The following is an 18,162-nucleotide window of genomic DNA, read 5'->3' as shown; positions in this document are numbered from 1 at the left end:
AACAAAAAACAGAAGTGGGGACTTGGCCACTTTTGCAGAAACAAGCTGTGAAACAAAGTGCATAATTATGAATTGATTTTGTTTTATAGTTTTGAGCAGGACAGACCAGGAACACATGAGAAATTATTTACACTTTAGCTGTTTTACATATTATGAACACACTCGAGAATGGAGGAACAAACCACAAAAATGTTTTGCCAATTATTCCAACCAAACCTAAAAGTTGAAAATTACATACAAAAACCCAACTTTTAAAAAACAAAATTCATTTTGTACAATGTGTTCACTGAACTAGTCATATCCATACTGTTGGCTTTCAAAAGTCTAACCTTTAGTTATATTACTGACTGAAAAAAGCTGCCTTTATTCTCAAAAACCTAATGTTTGTTGCTTTTGGGTTAATTGGAACAATTATTAACTGGTGAAGACATGTTAAAATTGTTTCCATACTGGCCTCAAGAGGGACACTTGCTCCAATAGTTCCCAGTTCAAGTTGATGGTACAACTAACCACCTCAACGCTAACTTGGTGGATTTTAAGATCAGCTCCCAAGGGTGCAGGAAACCTACAGAGGCCAATGTTAAAGCTTATGAGTCAGAGCACTGACCTGGAACTTGCTAATCAAACAACTGCCAATTTTGAGTACAGTTGCTGCAATACAAAGTTTTAGAGAAACTACATTCCAACTTTACATAAATCAGATGCTTACAACTGCTACAGCTTTATGCAAACAAATTGCTGTTTGTCTCCCTAATGCAGGCAGGATAACCTTTATTCTAAATTGTGTAATACTGAAGGGGCAGGAACAAGGCAACTTCATTGCGCCATCTCTTTACCAGAAGATATAGGAATATTTAATTCCTAAATTCAGCCGGCAAATCCGATTAATGAAACTAAACTGCATCAAAACAGGAATTTTTAAAACAATAATTTTCAAGACAATGTCTTCCCTGCTTTAAACTAGGCGTTTGCAATTGCCATGCAAAGTAAATACAAGATATGAAAATTACTTTCAATTACTTGCTTGGTAAATATTCTCAGCCAGTCCGAGACAGGTTAGTTCAGTTCTGGTGAGTTAATAGAAACATCCGTGCAAATACTATTCGCTCACCACAGCTCATCCATTTATCTATCACATCAAATCCTGTGAGCTGTTGCAGTTTCTCATGATTCCACTCCCTATGTACAATAGAAGGTGGAAGCACTTCGATTTCCAGGATTCACCTCTGGTTAAGTTGGGGGGGGGGGGGGAGAAAGGGAGTTAAAAATGACAGGATGCTACAACAGAAACAGTCACAAATGGATAAAAATTTGCTCACCAAAACTGGAGGAAAACTGTAAAAGGCCTTAAAGTGCAAGATCACTTGCACTTTAAGTGATCAGTTCATACCGAAACAGGACAAAAGATGGAGCAAGTTGGGCACAAAAATGCCCAAGGCTAGAATGGATATCAGGGAATACTACTGCACATAAAGTCTTCCAAACTTGAAACACTCTTCTGATTAAGGGAATGGAAGGGAAAACTCAGCAATCATTAAACAATTGGCTGTAATAGAGGAAATCTGAAGGTTTGTATTAAAAAGATTAGTTAATGAGGTGGAAAGACTGCCATAATCCGTGGTTATACGGACAAAAGCTGCAGTAAGGATTGGATTGGTGTGAGAAGGGGTAGATGATGACAAGGCAGATAACTAAAGACATAAATGCACCTTTTTCAGAGCTGCCTGGCAGTAGTGTTCATTTGAAGCAGGAGAACAGAGTTGGGGAAGAGTGAACCTGCATTGTGATCTGTACGGTCCCTTACTTACAACATTAGCTTAAATAAAATTGGATTAAAAACGGAGATGGCACCAAGTCTGATGACGAAGCCAAGATCCAGCAACAAGTTGGATAAAAATTTGGGGGATTTAAACGTGTCAGATGGATTGAAATGGGAGGTACAAATGAAGGAACAAGTTAATACATTGTCTATCTGTCAGAATAGCTACAAGTAAAATTAAAAGGCTGTTAGCAAATTTTGTAACCAATATGCCCATTTACTACAGACCAGTAAACAACAAATTGAACACTGAACAATGCCGTTAAATCAAAAGGAGGTCAGAGGATGTCAAGCTGAAATAATAGTGCTTATACTTTAAACAATGTGCCCATGCTTACACACCAAAACACAAGGATAGCATTCGAATTGCTGAAGCAGTGCAGATTCTAGTGCAAGATGCCATATTATGGACAAGTCACATGAAACTAAAATGACCAGATTTAATAATAAACTGGCTGTCCAGGATGCTTTGTTGCTGCTTTTTGAGGTCATGTTCTACAATACAACGGCAATTCTTTGTTTTATCCTCACACCCAAAGCAGAGACCTTTTGAAAGATTGAAGATTAAAACAATCAATTACTAAAAGCAAAGTAGGGATAATACTTTAAGTTAAACATTAAAGTAGAAGTAGGCATAGTTCTATACTGATGAAACTCACTGCCAGTCCTAAATTTAAACTCTTCACACAGGGAATGATCAGTTTCAAAAGAAAAATCTTGACTTAAGTTTAAGGATCAGTTGGGTATTGATTCACAGTGAAAGGAACAACAGGCTTTAATTTCAAGAATGACCCATGAAAAACCAATTGGGCATCTTTACTCATGATAATCTCAACGATTCTGCCTCTTTAAAATCGCAAACCGAGGAGCTGATCTGCATTAAATTAGATGGAGAATAGGGTCAGACAGAGAACATATCCGATTTCTACAACATTTGATCAAGTACAGAAATCATCGTGGAGCAGCATGTTCATTGACTGGCCACTTCAATCATCTGTTGAACATCAAGCAGTTTCTCTCTGGGCTTTCCAGCTTGCTCACCACGTGCCACTTCAACATTGTCAATCTTTTCCCACTCAGAAAATGTAACTGGGCGAATACCTAAAAATCAGACGTTAAGACCGGTTATATGCAGATATTCACAACAGTCTTTCTAAAAGGCTTAGCCTCTTATAGTAGTCTACACACAGAAAACAAAAGAATGGAGTTTCATGCTCTTAAGTCTAAGAATAATATACTAAAGTAAAATGCATTCACATTTATGCAAAAGACGATTCCAATTTTCAACATTATTGCATCTCACAGATAGCACAAGTCGTTCTAGTAAAGGTTTTATAAATGTTGCTGAAACAAAAATAGGCTGAATTGTTTTGTCTTGGATTCAATGAAGACAGAATTGCAAGATAAAATCTCAAAAGGTACCTACAAGTTAGACTGCATGAAGAGTGGGTGCCAACTGTATGGAAAGTGGACTTAAGAGAATGGAGAATCCATCAGGAAACAGTTAACTGGCAGGCTTTTTAAACTTCAAAATCAAGTCAGTCAATCAACTCTTATTGGTCAAGGCATTGCCATACGGGTGCACCAGGGAAAAGCAGACCCCAAACTTCAGTTTACAAAGGACAGAGCCTTGAAAATAAATATACATGGCTTCTAGCCAGAGAAGCGAGCAACACTGCAAGCCTAAAATGATAACCTTAAAAACTGGTAGTCAGCATAATATTAAGTTGGTTTAGCAAATGTTGTCCATTTGCAGAAGCTCATTTAATGTTGGACATCATGTTAAGCCTGGAGCATGGCAGATTTGGGTGGCACAGTGGCTAGCACTCTTGCCTCACAGCACCAGAGACCTGGGTTCAATTCCCGCCTCAGGCGACCGTGTGGAGTTTGCACGTTCTCCCCGTGTCTACGTGGGTTTCCTCCCACAGTCCAAAGATGTGCGGGTTAGGTGAATTGGCCATGCTAAATTGCCCATAGTGTTAGGTAAGGGGTAAATGTAGGGGTATGGGTGGGTTGCGCTTCGGCAGGTCGGTGTGGACTTGTTGGGCTGAAGAGCTTGTTTCCACATTAAGTCATCTAATTGTAACAGGCAGACTGCTCAGTGTACGTAAACAGTTGAAAGAATGTCTGTGCTGAGTGTGGCCTACATACCTGGCTTGGAAACCAAAGAGTGGTATAATGAGTCATGAGCCACAGGGATAGCTGCTGGAGCCTCAACAGTTTGCAAGTTACCTCCATGACATGGATGAAGAGACCGAAGGTATGGTTGCTAAATTTGCTGATAATGCAAAGAGAGTCAGGAACATGAGCTCGAAGAGTACACTTGCAGAGGGATACAGGCAGGTTAAAAGAGTAGGCAATGATTGGGCAGTAATGGCATTATAATGTGGGAGAATGTGAAGTAGTGCATTTTTGCAGGAAGAGTAATAAAAGGAAATATATTACCTAAATGGCAAGCAATTAGAGTTCTGAGATTCAGAGGAATCTAGGTGTCAGCTATCAAAAGAAAATAGAAAAGACTGATTGAATGTTGTTATCACCTTATTGTGAGGAGAATTGAAAACAAAAGCAAGGGTATTATGATTCAGTTAAATGGGACACTGAGGAGATCATAGCTGAAAGGCTGTGTGCAGTATCAGTCTCCTCATTTAAGGATGGACCTGTTGACAGCAATTCAGAAAATGTTTACTCGATTAAAACTGGAATAGGGTGGGTTGCCATTTGAGGAAGTGTTGCACAGATTAGGCTTGTAATGCTGGAATTACAAAAAAGCAAGAGGTGACTTGATCTCCCATACAACATCCTGAGGGGTCTGAACTTTGGGGACATGGAAAGACATTCCCTTGGATGGGAGCATACAAGGATTTTTTTTTAAAAAACAAAATGTCTGGGGCTGTCAATTTAAGATAGAAGTGCATTCCTTATCCTTAGAAGGTCATGAGTCTTTGGAACTCTCTTTCTCGAAATGCAGGCTCTGAATATATTCAAGGCAGATGTACATTAGATTCTTGGTAAGTAAGTGGGTGGAAGATTAAGGGAATGTGGAGTAATCAGACCAGCCATAATCTGAACAACTGGTCAAACAGTTCAGAGGTGAAATATGGTCTATTCGTAACGTGTAGATCATATATCCCGTCTACCACAACCTTATGATTAAAAGCAGAATACTACTTTAATATTATGCATCAACTCTGGCCAACTGTGCCTTCAGAAGCACAGTGTTCTGCAAACATTACAGCTTTTCTGTTCCCATCTCTAGGTGACGCACCCACACTTTGTTTCCAAAGAACCACAAATAACCTAAACCAAATTGATCTTTTCCTGCCCTGAAGTGCAGAGGTAAAATTGAGACATAACCCCCAACCCAAGAAAATAAAATTGCAGAGAAGATTTTCCACAGATTAGGGACAATTGAATTTGAAGAATTTCCTTTGTAGTTTCTCAATTCACTGCGAAAGAGTTTTAAACTACAAACCTCGTTGTTTAAGTAAAGCCTCGATTACTTTAGATCCTCCTTTTGAAGCAGACACATCCAGTAATCCTGATCGTACATCCCCCAGCACAGTCTCAGCTGTTTCAAAGCCATCATGCATTGTCGTTACAATGACTCCAGTCGGTCCCCTTTTTACCCAGCCACTGCAGTAAAGACCTGGGAAGGGTAAAGATAGTTAGTTAACACTAATTTATCTAATGCCCAATGATTAGAATTGCTTCATACTATTTTCAAACATATTATTTAATTTCCAGGCTTCTTTCACTGCCTGAAAACAAAACAACAAAACACTTGAATTAGAGGATTTCCCCCAAATTCCTGGTCTATTTCCTTCTTTAAAACTACCCAACTGGCACTCTTAAACTAGCAGTGAATTAGTAATGTTGAACATAATTAGCAACCTGCTGACAAAAGCCATAACACCTCCCAGGGGACCCAGTACAAACTTTGCAGTAAGTTACTCAGGAAATGGGAATTGCTGATGATGCCAGTGTGCCAAGGTGTTGGACTGCCTCCTTAATACAATCAAATGGTCCACTAGGTTACTTCAGGAAGCAGTTAAGAGTCAATCACCAACAGCTCTCTGGGCTGAAGTCACATACAAGCTAGATGATGGCAGCTGAATTACTTGAAAAAGAGTGAGACTGACAGGCTTGAAATAAAAATGCAACATCTTCATGGCTACCTGTACTAATTCAGCTTTTCAACCCCTGCTTTAAGTTCAAACTTTAATATAGGCAGGATGCGAATTGTGAAAAACCTCTGCATTGTTCAGTTCAGTAACACAACAGGGTTACTTCAGATTACAACAGGATCTAGACCAGATGGGCCAATGGGCTGAGAAGTGGCAAATGGAGCTTAATTCAGATAAATGTGAGGCGCTGCATTTTGGGAAAGCAAATCTTAGCAAGACTTATACACTTAATGGTAAGGTCCTAGCGAGTGTTGCTGAACAAAGAGACCTTGAGGTGCAGGTTCATAGCTCCTTAAAAGTGGAGTCGCGGGTAGATAGGATAGTGAAGGCATTTGGTATGCTTTCCTTTATTGGCCAGAGTATCGAGTACAGGAGTTGGGAGGTCATGTTGCGGCTGTACAGGACATTTGTGAGGCCACTGTTGGAATATTGCAATTCGGGTCTCCTTACTATCGGAAAGATGTTGTGAAACTTGAAAGGGTTCAGAAAAGATTTACAAGGACGTTGTCAGGGTTGGAGGATCTGAGCTACAGGGGGAGGCTGAACAGGCTGGGGCTGTTTTCCCTGGAGTGTCGGAGGCTGAGGGGTGACCTTATAGAGGTTTACAAAATTAGAGGGGCATGGATAGGATAAATAGACAAAGTCTTTTCACTGTGGTGGGGGAGTCTAGAACTAGAGGGCATAGGTTTAGGGTGAGAGGGGAAAGATATAAAAAAGACCCAATGGGCAACTTTTTCCACGCAGAGGGTGGTACGTGTATGGAATGACCTGCTACAGGATGTGGTGGAGGCTGGTACAATTGCAACATTTAAGAGACATTTGGATGGGTATATGAATAGGAAGTGTTTGCAGGGATATGGGCTGGCAGGTGGGACTAGATTGGGTTGGGATATCTGGTCGGCATGGACAGCTGTACATCTCTATGACTAATTACTATGCTAATATACACAGCATTACAAAGCTTAAGTAACATCAGAACGAAAAAGAAACATTGGAGCTGCATTCTTCCTGAAATGCTTTCTGCTACTTAGATTTTCAACACAAATGTCCTTGATTTTCAACTTTCAACAGATGTTGAACCCGGTTTATTCAACACCATTAGAGGCAGTCCTGAAAAAGGTTTACTAGACGGATCTCAGATAGGGAGAGACTGGAGCTTCTACTCATTGAACAGCAAAGAGCAACCTTATTGAAACATACAATATTCCTAAGGGATGTGACAGGGTGCATGCAGAGAGGTCATTCCTCCCTGCAGGAGAGCCCAAGGGTATAACCTTAGAATATGGAGTTGTCCATTTAAAATATAGAAGAGGAATTTATTCTGACAGGGTGGTGAATCTGGAGAAAAGTCCTTACTGCAAAGGGTTATTGAAGCTGGGTCATTAAGTTTATCAACAATCTGTCGATCACAGCCTTGAATTTGTATGGGAATCAGGGTTATGGGAGGAAACAAAGCAGGAAAGCAGAGTTGAGGATCATCAGGTCAGCCATGATCTCATTCAATGGCAGTGCAGACTCAATGGCCTACTTTTTTTCCTACATTTTAGTCAGGGAGTATGTGAAAAGGATCAGTACACCACCTTCCAATATTAAGGTCTTAAAATTTTTACAGTGTCTAATATTGCAAACCAATCACAGCAGAAAATACTTGTGTAACTTCCACAACAGTTCAAAGTCAACAGTTCAAACCTATTCATTACAAATAGTAAAGATGAATTTTTCATTTTGCTGCTAGTGCAGTGGTCTTCAATCAGAGTTACTAAAAAAAACCAATTCCTGCATCCCACAGTTGCAAATTGGCAACAAGGGACATGAATATTTAAAAAATTCTGACCTTACAGGTCTCAGATTACAAAAGAGACCTTGGATTTGTATGTTACAATTGGATCTTTAACCTAGAGAAATTCTAGCAAATCCTTCAGGATATGATTTTCCCTTACAGAACAAACCTACAAGATTCTGAAGTGGAACTTCTTCAGTGTAAACCATAAGTGAGCACAAACACAAGAGGGGAGCACAGAGCTTTAACTAATTTCAAGCTGTTCAGAATTGGGGCAGAATGGGGGAACCACAGTATTAATTATAATGTGCAGCATTATCCATTTTGTGCAATAAATAATGTCATCATTCAAAGTACTTTCTTTGTTATAAAGATACTGTGAAAGTACTTACTCAACACAAAAACTTGCTTACAACTTCTAAAGCAGCTCAATACAATGCCATGAAATTGGTCCATGCTTGAGATGATGGAACAATAAATGTTGAAATGTCTGCATCTTTGAGCAGTAAGCTGATGTTTCATGAGAAGATCTCCTGTTAGAACTCTAATCCTGACAACATGTCCATTCCCGAAACGTCAGTCGAGTATTTCTTTCTTCATAGACATGTACAGCATGGAAACAGACCCTTAGCTCCAACTCATCCATGCCGACCAGATATCCCAACCTAATCTAGTCCCACCTGCCAGCACCCGGCCCATATCCCTCCAAACCCTGCTTATTCATATACCCATCCAAATGCCTTTTAAATGTTGCAATTGTACCAGCCTCCACCACTTCCTCGGGCTGCCCGTTCCATACACACACCACCTTCTGCGTAAAAAATTTCCCCAAAGGTCTCTTCTATATCTTTCGCCTTTCACCCTAAACCTATGCCCTCTAGTTCTGGACACCCCCACCCCATTTATTTACCCTACCCTATCCATGCCCCTCATGATATTATAAACTTCTATAAGGTCACCTCTCAGCCTCCGACGCTCCAGGGAAAACAGCCCCATCCTGTTCAGCCTCTCCCTATAGCTCAAATCCTCCAACCCTGGCAACATCCTTGTAAATCTTTTCTGAACCCTTCCCTGTTTTCACAATAACTTTCTGATAGTAATGAGACCAGAATTGCACGCAATATTCCAAAAGTGGCCTAACCAATGTCCTGTACAGCCACAACATGACCTCCCAACACCTATACTCCATACACTGACCAATAAAAGAAAGCATACCAAAGTGCTTCTTCACTATCCTATCTACCTGTGACTCCACTTTCAAGGAGCTATGAACCTGCACTCCAAGGTCTCTTTGTTCAGCAACACTCCCTAGGGCCTTACCATCAAGTGTACAAGTCCTGCTAAGATTTGCTTTCCCAAAATGTAGCACCTCGTATTTATCTGAATTAAACTCAATCTGCCACTCCTCAGCCCATTGGCCCAGCTGATCAAGATCCCGTTGTAATCTGAAGTAACCTTCTTCGCTGTCCTCTACGCCTCCAATTTTGGTGTCATCTGCAAACTTACTAATTGTACTTCTTACGCTCACATCCAAATAATTTATATAAATGACAAAAAGCAGTGGACCCAGCACTGATCCTCGTGGCACTCCACTGGTCACAGCCTCCAGTCTGAAAAACAACTCTCCACCACCACCCTCTGTCTCTTACCTTTGAGCCAGTTCGGTATCCAAATGGCTAGCGTTCCATCAGATCTAACCAGTCTCTATGGGGAACCTTGTCAAATGCCTTACTGAAGTCCATATAGATCACATCTACTGCTCTGCCCTCATCGATCCTCTTTGCAACTAACCTGATGCATGAAGAACCCGTCCCAAATTATTTGGGATAATTCCTAGTCGATGATCAAATGGAACGGAAGGGTCAATGGGATAGCTTTTATAGCCGATGCTGCTCAGCACTAATCCACACTCCAGATCTTCAACGTCTTCCGTTTGAACGAACTTTGCAGACTCTCCTAAACCCTCAGGAAAAAAAAGGAAGATTCTCCAGTCGTCAAATTGAACATGTGGAAGCTCAGAGAGGTTTTGTCCTCCAGCATTGATGGTGCAGAATAAAGAACTCTTAAATTGTAACATTAATGGTCTGGTTATCAAACAAGTATTTAAGTGAACAATTGATATTTCAACTTAAAATTGATATTGCATATTTAAAAAGCAAAGTAGTCATGGTAATTTTCAGAAGTGCTATCAATTTATACTTGACACTAAGATACATTAGGAAAACATTTTGGCTACTAAGACATCTAGAGATAATACTTTGAAGGCAAAGCAGAGAAAGCAGTTCACTATCATTCATCTCAAGAGGTATTAAGAATGGACAACAAAAAACACTGGCCCAGCAAATGTAACCTTCATATCCCAAGGATTATTGTTTCTCTTTTAATTCGTGATCTATTTTATTGAAAGCACAGATGCGAGTGCAAGAGCCAGATGGCCTGTTCCTGTTTCTATTTCTTATATTCTTGTGAGGACAAGTCACCAAAAAGTTTGGTGAAAGACAGCAGTCCTAATAAGCATTTTAAATAAAGGAAAGTAATATAGAGGGGTGCAGACAGTTTGGGGAATTCAGAAGCTTGTGGACCAGTCAAAGAAATGGTGAGCATCAAGGATGTAAAGAGACCAAAACTGAAAGATAGTGGAGACAGTGCAGAGCAAGCATCACCTATTTACAAATTCACAAGATCTGGCATTTATTTTCACTTATTCTACCCTCAAACTGCAATAGACCACGTAATCTTTAAACATTTGCCTCACACCTAATAAAAGTAAGGGTATTGGTAATCCTAGATGTGGCACACAACACTAGCCAGGCCTACCTCCACTTTGTTAACAGACAGTCGAATCCCAGCTACCCGTTTGCCATCATTACTTGGTATTATCTCCAAGGGGCTCCGTAGAAACCGAAGACCCCATTCCTTGGTGGCTGCAGCTTGGCGTTCAACTTCTTTCCCAGAAGGCTTTTCAAGTGCAGTTTTTATCATGAGCTCAGTTAGCCGTTTCCTTGGTCTTGGCAGGTCTAGAAAGTAACAGAAGGGAGAATTTAAAAATGAAACTTTTTTCCTTAGTATTTTATCGATATGGGTATTGCTGGCAAAGTCAGTATTTGTTCCCCATTTACGAGCAGTTAAGGCTGTTCAGATTTAACCATATTGCTTTGGATCTGGAGTCACCAGATTTTTATTGAATCAATTTATTAAAGTAATGGTTTTAAATGCAGATTTTTTTTTATTGAATTCACAATCCATCTACCATGGCAGAATTCAAACTCAGGTCCCCAGAATATCATCTGCATTTCGAGATTACCAGTCTTGCAACAATACCACCGGGCCATCACCTCCCCTCCACACCTTCGCTTAGTTTCTAAAAAGAGGAGAGCTTACGAGGAGTCTTGCAGGTTACAAAAGATCCTATAGAAAGCATTACCCAGATCAAGTGCCAAAAATACCAATAGTGAAAAACAAGAGATGCTAGATTTGTAACCGGGTCTCCCAAACAGAAGATCATTTTAAATCGAATTCTTTGCATCAAATTAAAATGAGCACTTGACACAGACTTGAAAGAATTTCATAGCACATGTAGGATTATCAACCCAAGGCACAGATTTTCAAATTAACATCAGAAGTCTTCAGAATCTATGAGGAGCTTCTCACCAATCTGTGAAGTTGGGTTTCTGTCTGTTAGTTCTTAAGTTTGCTGGCTTACTACATTAGTTGGCTACTACAAGTAAATAACATTGGAATGAGAGAACTTGAATTTACAGAAGCATCTTTAGAACATACCAAAGCATGTCAAGTTACATTTGAAGTATAGTCACTGATACATCAGCAAACAGCAGCCCATTTGCACACAGTCCCATAACAGCTAGTGAGGAAAGTCTGGTTTGGTGGCATTGATTAAAAAAGGTACAATTTCTACATGTTCTATTCTACATCCTACCAAGCCAAGTTTTGTAACACATCACTGTTTAAATTCAAAGGACTGTTTTTTTTTCCTCCCCCAACCATTTTCAGGGACATTCCTTAAGGCATAATCACACAACATGAAGTGAATGTATTCAGCCATCCCAGAATCTTCTAGAAAACGCACAGTTCCACTTTCAACTTAAAGATCCCTTGAACAATCAGAAAACATACCCATGTGCTTGAAATGGCCAACGCTCTCCTTACAAGCAGAGGCTTTTCGAAATGCTTGGAAACTACTCCTGGCCACTTTTACAATTAGTACAAACCTGAATACTTCAAAAACATCAAATACAAAATGCCAATGAAGTCCGATGTTACAATTTAACAAGTATCCTGTTTATATAAATGTCCTCAATTTCAAAGGATTATGGTGAACAAATGTTTAAGCAATGTTTAAATGCTTATTCCAGTGACGTACATTGCTTCATCTATCTTCGTCTTGCATGTATATCTACCCGCCACTTAACACAGCTGGTGTTTCTTATCATGCCATTTGGATTACCCTTGTTTACTGTAGATTAAACCTTCAGTGCCATACAAATGTCTCGAGTTATTACAACATTTCATTCCAACAACTAATATTACGCCAGACAGTAAATTGTTAAACAGAAGACTTCAGCTCCTTTGCAATAAACTCAGCACAACTCTATCAAGAGAGATTACTTTTGCAGTTCTTGGCAGTTTGTCATTTAGCTCTTGCTCTGACATGTCTAACTTCTGTTGATTCCTCTTGGGGGTTTTCCTTAAGCAGTTTGAATGACTGGCAAATGTTAATTTGTCAGAATGCTCAGCCTTTTTGCTAAGATTGCTTGCTGACATAATGCATTTATCTCATCTGAAACCTGTTTAAGTTCTGAAATTTCTCCTACTCTGTGACATTTTCTTTTCACCACTTCTTCTTCACTAATCTTTTGTCTGTGATGCTCCAAATGTGCTTCATAACATGTGCTTGCAAAGACTGCGCAATGGGGAAACTGTTTGGAGTTCACAAAACAAAAATGGGGAAACTGCTTATCTTAAACTTTCAGGGACAGCCAACATGGATTCATAATACATTCAAGCCTGACAAGCTCAAGTGAATTTTTTTTTGAAGCGGTCACTGAAGCAGTGGACAGGGGAATGCCTACAGATGTTGTTTTTATGGAATGCCAGGAAGCATTTGATAGAAGTCCCACATAAGGTGGATGCTCACAGGAAGGAGTGAAAATTACTAACAAGGCTGGGAAAATTGGTTAAGTGCAGGTGACAGAAAGTAGGCATAGAGGTACTCAAATGGGCAGATGTGGCCAATGGTGTCCAATAGATTTGTGTTAGGGCCTTAATTGTTTACATTTTTTTTGCGACTTGGATAATAGCATAGCAAGTCCAAATTTGCTGAAGACACACAGTTAGGCAGCATTCTGGACAGAGTAAGTGATAATATAAAAATTTCAGAGATATTGATAGATTAAAAGAATGAGCAAAATCGTGGCAAACAGAAATCAAATTAAACATGTGTCAGGGTATCCATTTTGGACCAGAAAAGGATAGATCAGGGTATTTTCTAGATAGTTTGAAGTTAAATACAGTGGATGTCCAAACAGACTTGGGATCTCAGGTGCATAGATCTTTAAAATGTCACAAACAGGTACAGAAAATAAGCTAAGAAAGCTAATAGAACGCTGGCCTTTAAACCTAAAAGGACAGAGTACAAAGATGCAGAAGTTATGCTGCAGTTACTCAAAATCCTATTGGACTCCAGATCAGGGCACCACACTTTGGGAAGGATAGAATGACGTTGGAGAGATTACGTTGTAGGTTTACAAGAATGCTATCTGGACTTCAAAGATTAAGCGGTGAAGAGCGATTATACAAATTAAGCCCTTTTTCTCCAGAATTAAGACAGGTTAAGGGATGATCTGATTAAAGTCTTCAAGACTTTAACAGAAAAAGACAGGTAGATAAACTGGGTGGAGATCCTAGACCTGGGGCCAGTGATCTGGCTCCAATTCTCAGACTTGAAGGAGAGATGTTAGGAAGCGCTTCTCCCCACAAGAGGGTGGTAGATGCTTGGAACCATCTTCCACAAATGGCAGTGGATGCCCAGTTGTTAGTTTTAATTCTAAAAATAGATGCATTTGTTAAACAAATTGAGGTATATGGACCAAAAACAGGCACCTGTATATGGAGTTGCTATAACCTCAATAAATGGTGAAACAGACTCAAGGGGCTGAATGGCCTACTCCTGTTCCTACATAGAAGAATTGACACTACTGATTTCATGACCCAACCCATATTGCATCAGATGTCCAGCTGCTTCTGGGTTTTTTTTTAAATTTCAAAAATATACTTTATTCATAAAATACTTTGATGATCTATACAAGTGGACATGCTATACATATGTAAATATTCCATTTCTTTGCCTACCGAAACAGAATAATCGTTCCTATTTACAGGTCAGTACAATTACATTTTTTTAGCTGAGGAGTCAGCAAAGCCCAAATGACTGCATGGGCTCCCTGTTCTTCTCTAGGCAGGCAGATGTTACACGGTGGTCTTTCCCCACCGCGCCTTGGCGGCAGCTGCCCCAAGCTCCAGCACGTCCCTCAACACGTAGTCCTGGACCTTGGAATGTGCCAGTCTGCAACACTCAGTCGGAGTCAACTCCTTCAGCTGGAAGATCAACAGGTTTTGGACCACCCAGAGAGCGTCCTTCACCGAGTTGATGATCCTCCAGGCACAGTTGATGTTGGTCTCGGTGTGCATCCCGGGGAACAGACCATAGAGCACGGAGTCCCACGTCACGGCACTGCTCGGGACGAACCTCGACAAACACCACTGCATTCTTCTCCAGACTTCCTCTGCATAGGCACATTCCAGAAGGAGGAGTGTGACAGTCTCGTCCCCCCCGCAGCCGCTTCGAGGGCAGCGTGCGGTGAGGCTGAGAGTCTGGGCATGCATAAAAGGATCTCACAGGCAGAGCCCTTTTCACCACCAGCCAAGCCATGTCTTGGTGCTTGTTGGAAAGTTCTGGCGATGAGGCATTCTGCCAAATGGCTTTGACAGTCTGCTCAGGGAACCGCTCGACAGGATCCGCCCTCTCCTTTTCCCGAAGGGTCTCGAGGACACTACGTGCTGACCACTTCCTGATGGACTTGTGGTCAAAAAGGTGTTTTTCTTCATAAACTTCTCCACGAAGGACAGGTGATATGGAACGGTCCAACTACTCGGAGCGTTCCGCGGCAGCGAGGCCAGGTCCATCTTTCGCAACACCGGGGACAGGTAGAACCTCAGTACATATTGACACTAGGTATTTGCGTACCGGGGATGCCTGCACAGCTTGATGCAGCCACATAAAGGTGGCCATCAGGGTGAGGGTGGCATCGGGTGTATTCTTTCCCCTGTTGCCCAGATCTTTGTACAGCGAGTCCCTTCAGACCTGGTCCATCTTTGATCTTCATATAAACTGGAAGATGGCCCGGGTGACTGCAGCAGCACAGGTTCTGGGAATAGGCCAGACCTGTGCCACATATAACAGCAATGACAGTGCCTCACTGATGACCAGGTTTTTTTCCCGCGATGGAGAGTGACCGTAGCTTCCATCTGCCCAGTTTCTGCATCACTTTGCTGATACGCTCCTCCCAAGACTTGGCGCATGCCCCAGCCCCCCATGAACCAAATACCCAGCACCTTCAGGTGGTTGGCCCTGACAGTGAAGGGGATCAAGGATTGGTCGGCCCAGTTCCCGAAGAGCATGGCCTCGCTCTTGCCTCGGTTTACCTTGGCCCCCGAGGCCCGTTCGAACTGGTCACATATGCATATGAGTCTGCGCATGGACAGCAGATCGGAGCAGAAAACGGCGACGTCATCCATGTACAGGGAGACCTTAACCTGCAGACCCCCGCTGCCAGGAATAGTCACCCCTCTCAGGCTCGTATCCTTCCTGATGGACTCGGCCTATGGCTCTATGCAGCACACAAACAAGGCAGGAGAGAGAGAGGGCAGCCCTGCCTGACTCCAGATCTGACTGGGAAACTATCTGATTCCCACCCATTGATTGAGACTGCACTGACAATGTTAGTGTAGAGCAGTCTGATCCAATTGCAGATTCCCTTCCCAAAGCCCATTTTGGAGAGAACATCTCATAACTGTGTGATATCCTGTCAAAGGCTTTCTCCTGGTCCAGGGTGATCAGGCAGGTGTCCAACCCTCTGTCCTGCATGTAGGCGATCATATCACTGAGGGGTGCGAGACTGTCAGCGATCTTCCTGCCCGGCATAGCACAGGTTTGGTCAGGGTGAATCACCAACCCCAGAGCAGACCTGACCCGGTTGGCGATTACCTTTGACAGAATTTTGTAATCCGCATTCAACAGTGAGATTGGTCTCCAATTTTTGAGTTCCTCCCTCTCCCCCTTCCGCTTGTAGATGAGGGTGATGATGCCTTTCCTCATGATTCACTCATGGCACCTGCCCGAAGCATACCGACATACACCTCCAGCAGGTCCTGTGTTTCAATTGCGAAAGCATTTACACCAAATGAAATTGAATCCAGAGCCATCTCTCACTCAAGCTACATGGCAGTCTCCTTTCCGTTCAATTAACTACAAATTTTAGGAGCATTGACTAACTTCTGATTGAAACAACACATCTATTATGTTTAAGAAATTAAGCAGAGACAAACCTGGATGAAAATCAATGAATTTGGAAACTTGACACAAATATTCAAACAGTAGGGTGCCCTTACATTTAATAATATGCAAAGAACCAGAAATGTCCAAACTGCAGTTAACTATTCACTTCAAACATGCACACATCTGTATCCTCCCAGGCAGAGAACAGGTTAATAGTTAGTTCACGATGTATATTCTCTGTGGTTCAGCTGAGCCATGAGTTGATATTGCACAAGACCGGTATTCACACCAAGATTTCCCAAGCGCTATTTACGAAAAGGGCGGTTTATTCTTAAGCATAGGTTAAACCTGTTGACAACTACATAACCAGGACTTGAAATTTTGCTAAAAACCATTTTGTGGTTTGGCATGCTGCACTCATCATGATACTTAAAAGAAACACTAGCATGAAAGGAGAACATTTTATACAATATGCACAGAGCATGCTAACTGGTTACCAAGTGGCCTGTGACTGGTAAAGGCAGTGTCATAGAGAATGAACCAATGAAATAATGACTGGCAGTTAATTGGTCACTACTTTCAGCTTTCTAATAATAGCTAATCTTTGCTTAAATTTAAACCAGGCAGGTTGATTATAATTGGTCAAAGCAGATACAATAACAACATTTAAGAGGCAGCTTGACAGATCTTATGCCCGAAGCATCGATTCTCCTACTCCTTGGATTCTGCCTGACCAGTTGGGTTTTTCCAGCACCACACTCTCTACTCTGATCTCCAGCATCTGCAGTCCTCACTTTCTTCCAGATATATTAATAAGCAAATAATAGAGGGATATGGACTGCACACAGGTAGGAAAGGTTTTTAGTTTTGAAAGGCATCATGTGTCAGCGCAGTCAGATTCATACAGCATGGAAACAAACCCTTCAGTCCAACTCATCCTTGCCAACCAGACATCTCAATTTGATCCAGTCCCATTTGCCAACATTTGGTCCATTTCCCCCAAACCCTTCCTATTCATGTACCCATCCACGTGCATTTTAAATGCTGTACTTATACCAGCCTCCACCACTTCCTCTGACAGCTCGTTCCATGTATGCATCACCCTCTGTCTGAAAAAGTTACCCCTTAGGTCCTTTTAGGTCCTTTTCCCTCACCTTAAACCTATGCCCCCACCCCCCCATTTTGGACACCCCCATCCTAGCAGAAAGTGAGGACTGCAGATGATGGGGAGTCAAAGTTGAAAAGTGTGGTGTTGGGAAAGCACAGCAGGTCAGGCAGCCTCTAAGGAGAGTCAACACTTCAGGCATAAGCTATCCATCTAGTAAACAGACTTTGGCTATTCATCCTGTCCATGCCTCTCATGATTTTCATAAACCTCTAAAAAAAAGTCACTCCTCAACATCCGACGCTCCAGGGGAGAAAATAAAAGTCCCCGCCTATTCAGCTTCTCCCTAGAGCTAAAACTTTCCAGTCCTGGAAATATCCTTGTAAATCCTTTCTGCACCCTCTCAAATTTAACATCTATCCTGTTCTTCTGCAGTACTGTTCTTTGTATGCACGTTATCCTGTGCAGCAAGAATGTATTGTTTGGCTGGAGTGTTCACATTTTTTGGTCATTGTTTGCTGGCATTATTACTGCAAAGTTTCATTCAACCATTGACAGTATTGCATGGGATGATATTATGTACATATACCTAACATTAATTAATGTATAATCAAAGGAATTAGACACACCTAGCACACTCAAGTGCACACAGACTCCTACCAATGAACTTTTCCTTATTACAATTTTAGTGCAGGT

The 18,162-nt window shown here is 41.4% G+C and overlaps 1 protein-coding gene across 1 annotated transcript in view; it reads right to left on the bottom strand.

Moving 5' to 3' along the window:
• Positions 1-259: 259 nt before the first annotated feature.
• Positions 260-18,162, bottom strand: part of fdxr (ferredoxin reductase) — a 31,190-nt gene continuing 13,287 nt past the window's right edge. The window contains exons 9-12 of the mRNA XM_060844313.1: positions 10,604-10,803; positions 9,578-9,749; positions 5,295-5,468; positions 260-2,920 (exon numbers count right to left, since the gene is read on the bottom strand). Of these exons, the coding sequence (XP_060700296.1) occupies positions 2,790-2,920; positions 5,295-5,468; positions 9,578-9,749; positions 10,604-10,803 (677 nt within the window). The 3' untranslated portion in view covers positions 260-2,789. The remainder of the gene's footprint in view (positions 2,921-5,294; positions 5,469-9,577; positions 9,750-10,603; positions 10,804-18,162) is intronic.

The sequence above is a fragment of the Hemiscyllium ocellatum genome, chromosome 25 (genome assembly GCF_020745735.1).
Source record: "Hemiscyllium ocellatum isolate sHemOce1 chromosome 25, sHemOce1.pat.X.cur, whole genome shotgun sequence".
In the NCBI taxonomy this organism is placed as follows: domain Eukaryota; kingdom Metazoa; phylum Chordata; class Chondrichthyes; order Orectolobiformes; family Hemiscylliidae; genus Hemiscyllium; species Hemiscyllium ocellatum.
Note: the sequence above shows the minus strand (reverse complement) of the source record. Positions and strands in the feature narration are given on the sequence as shown.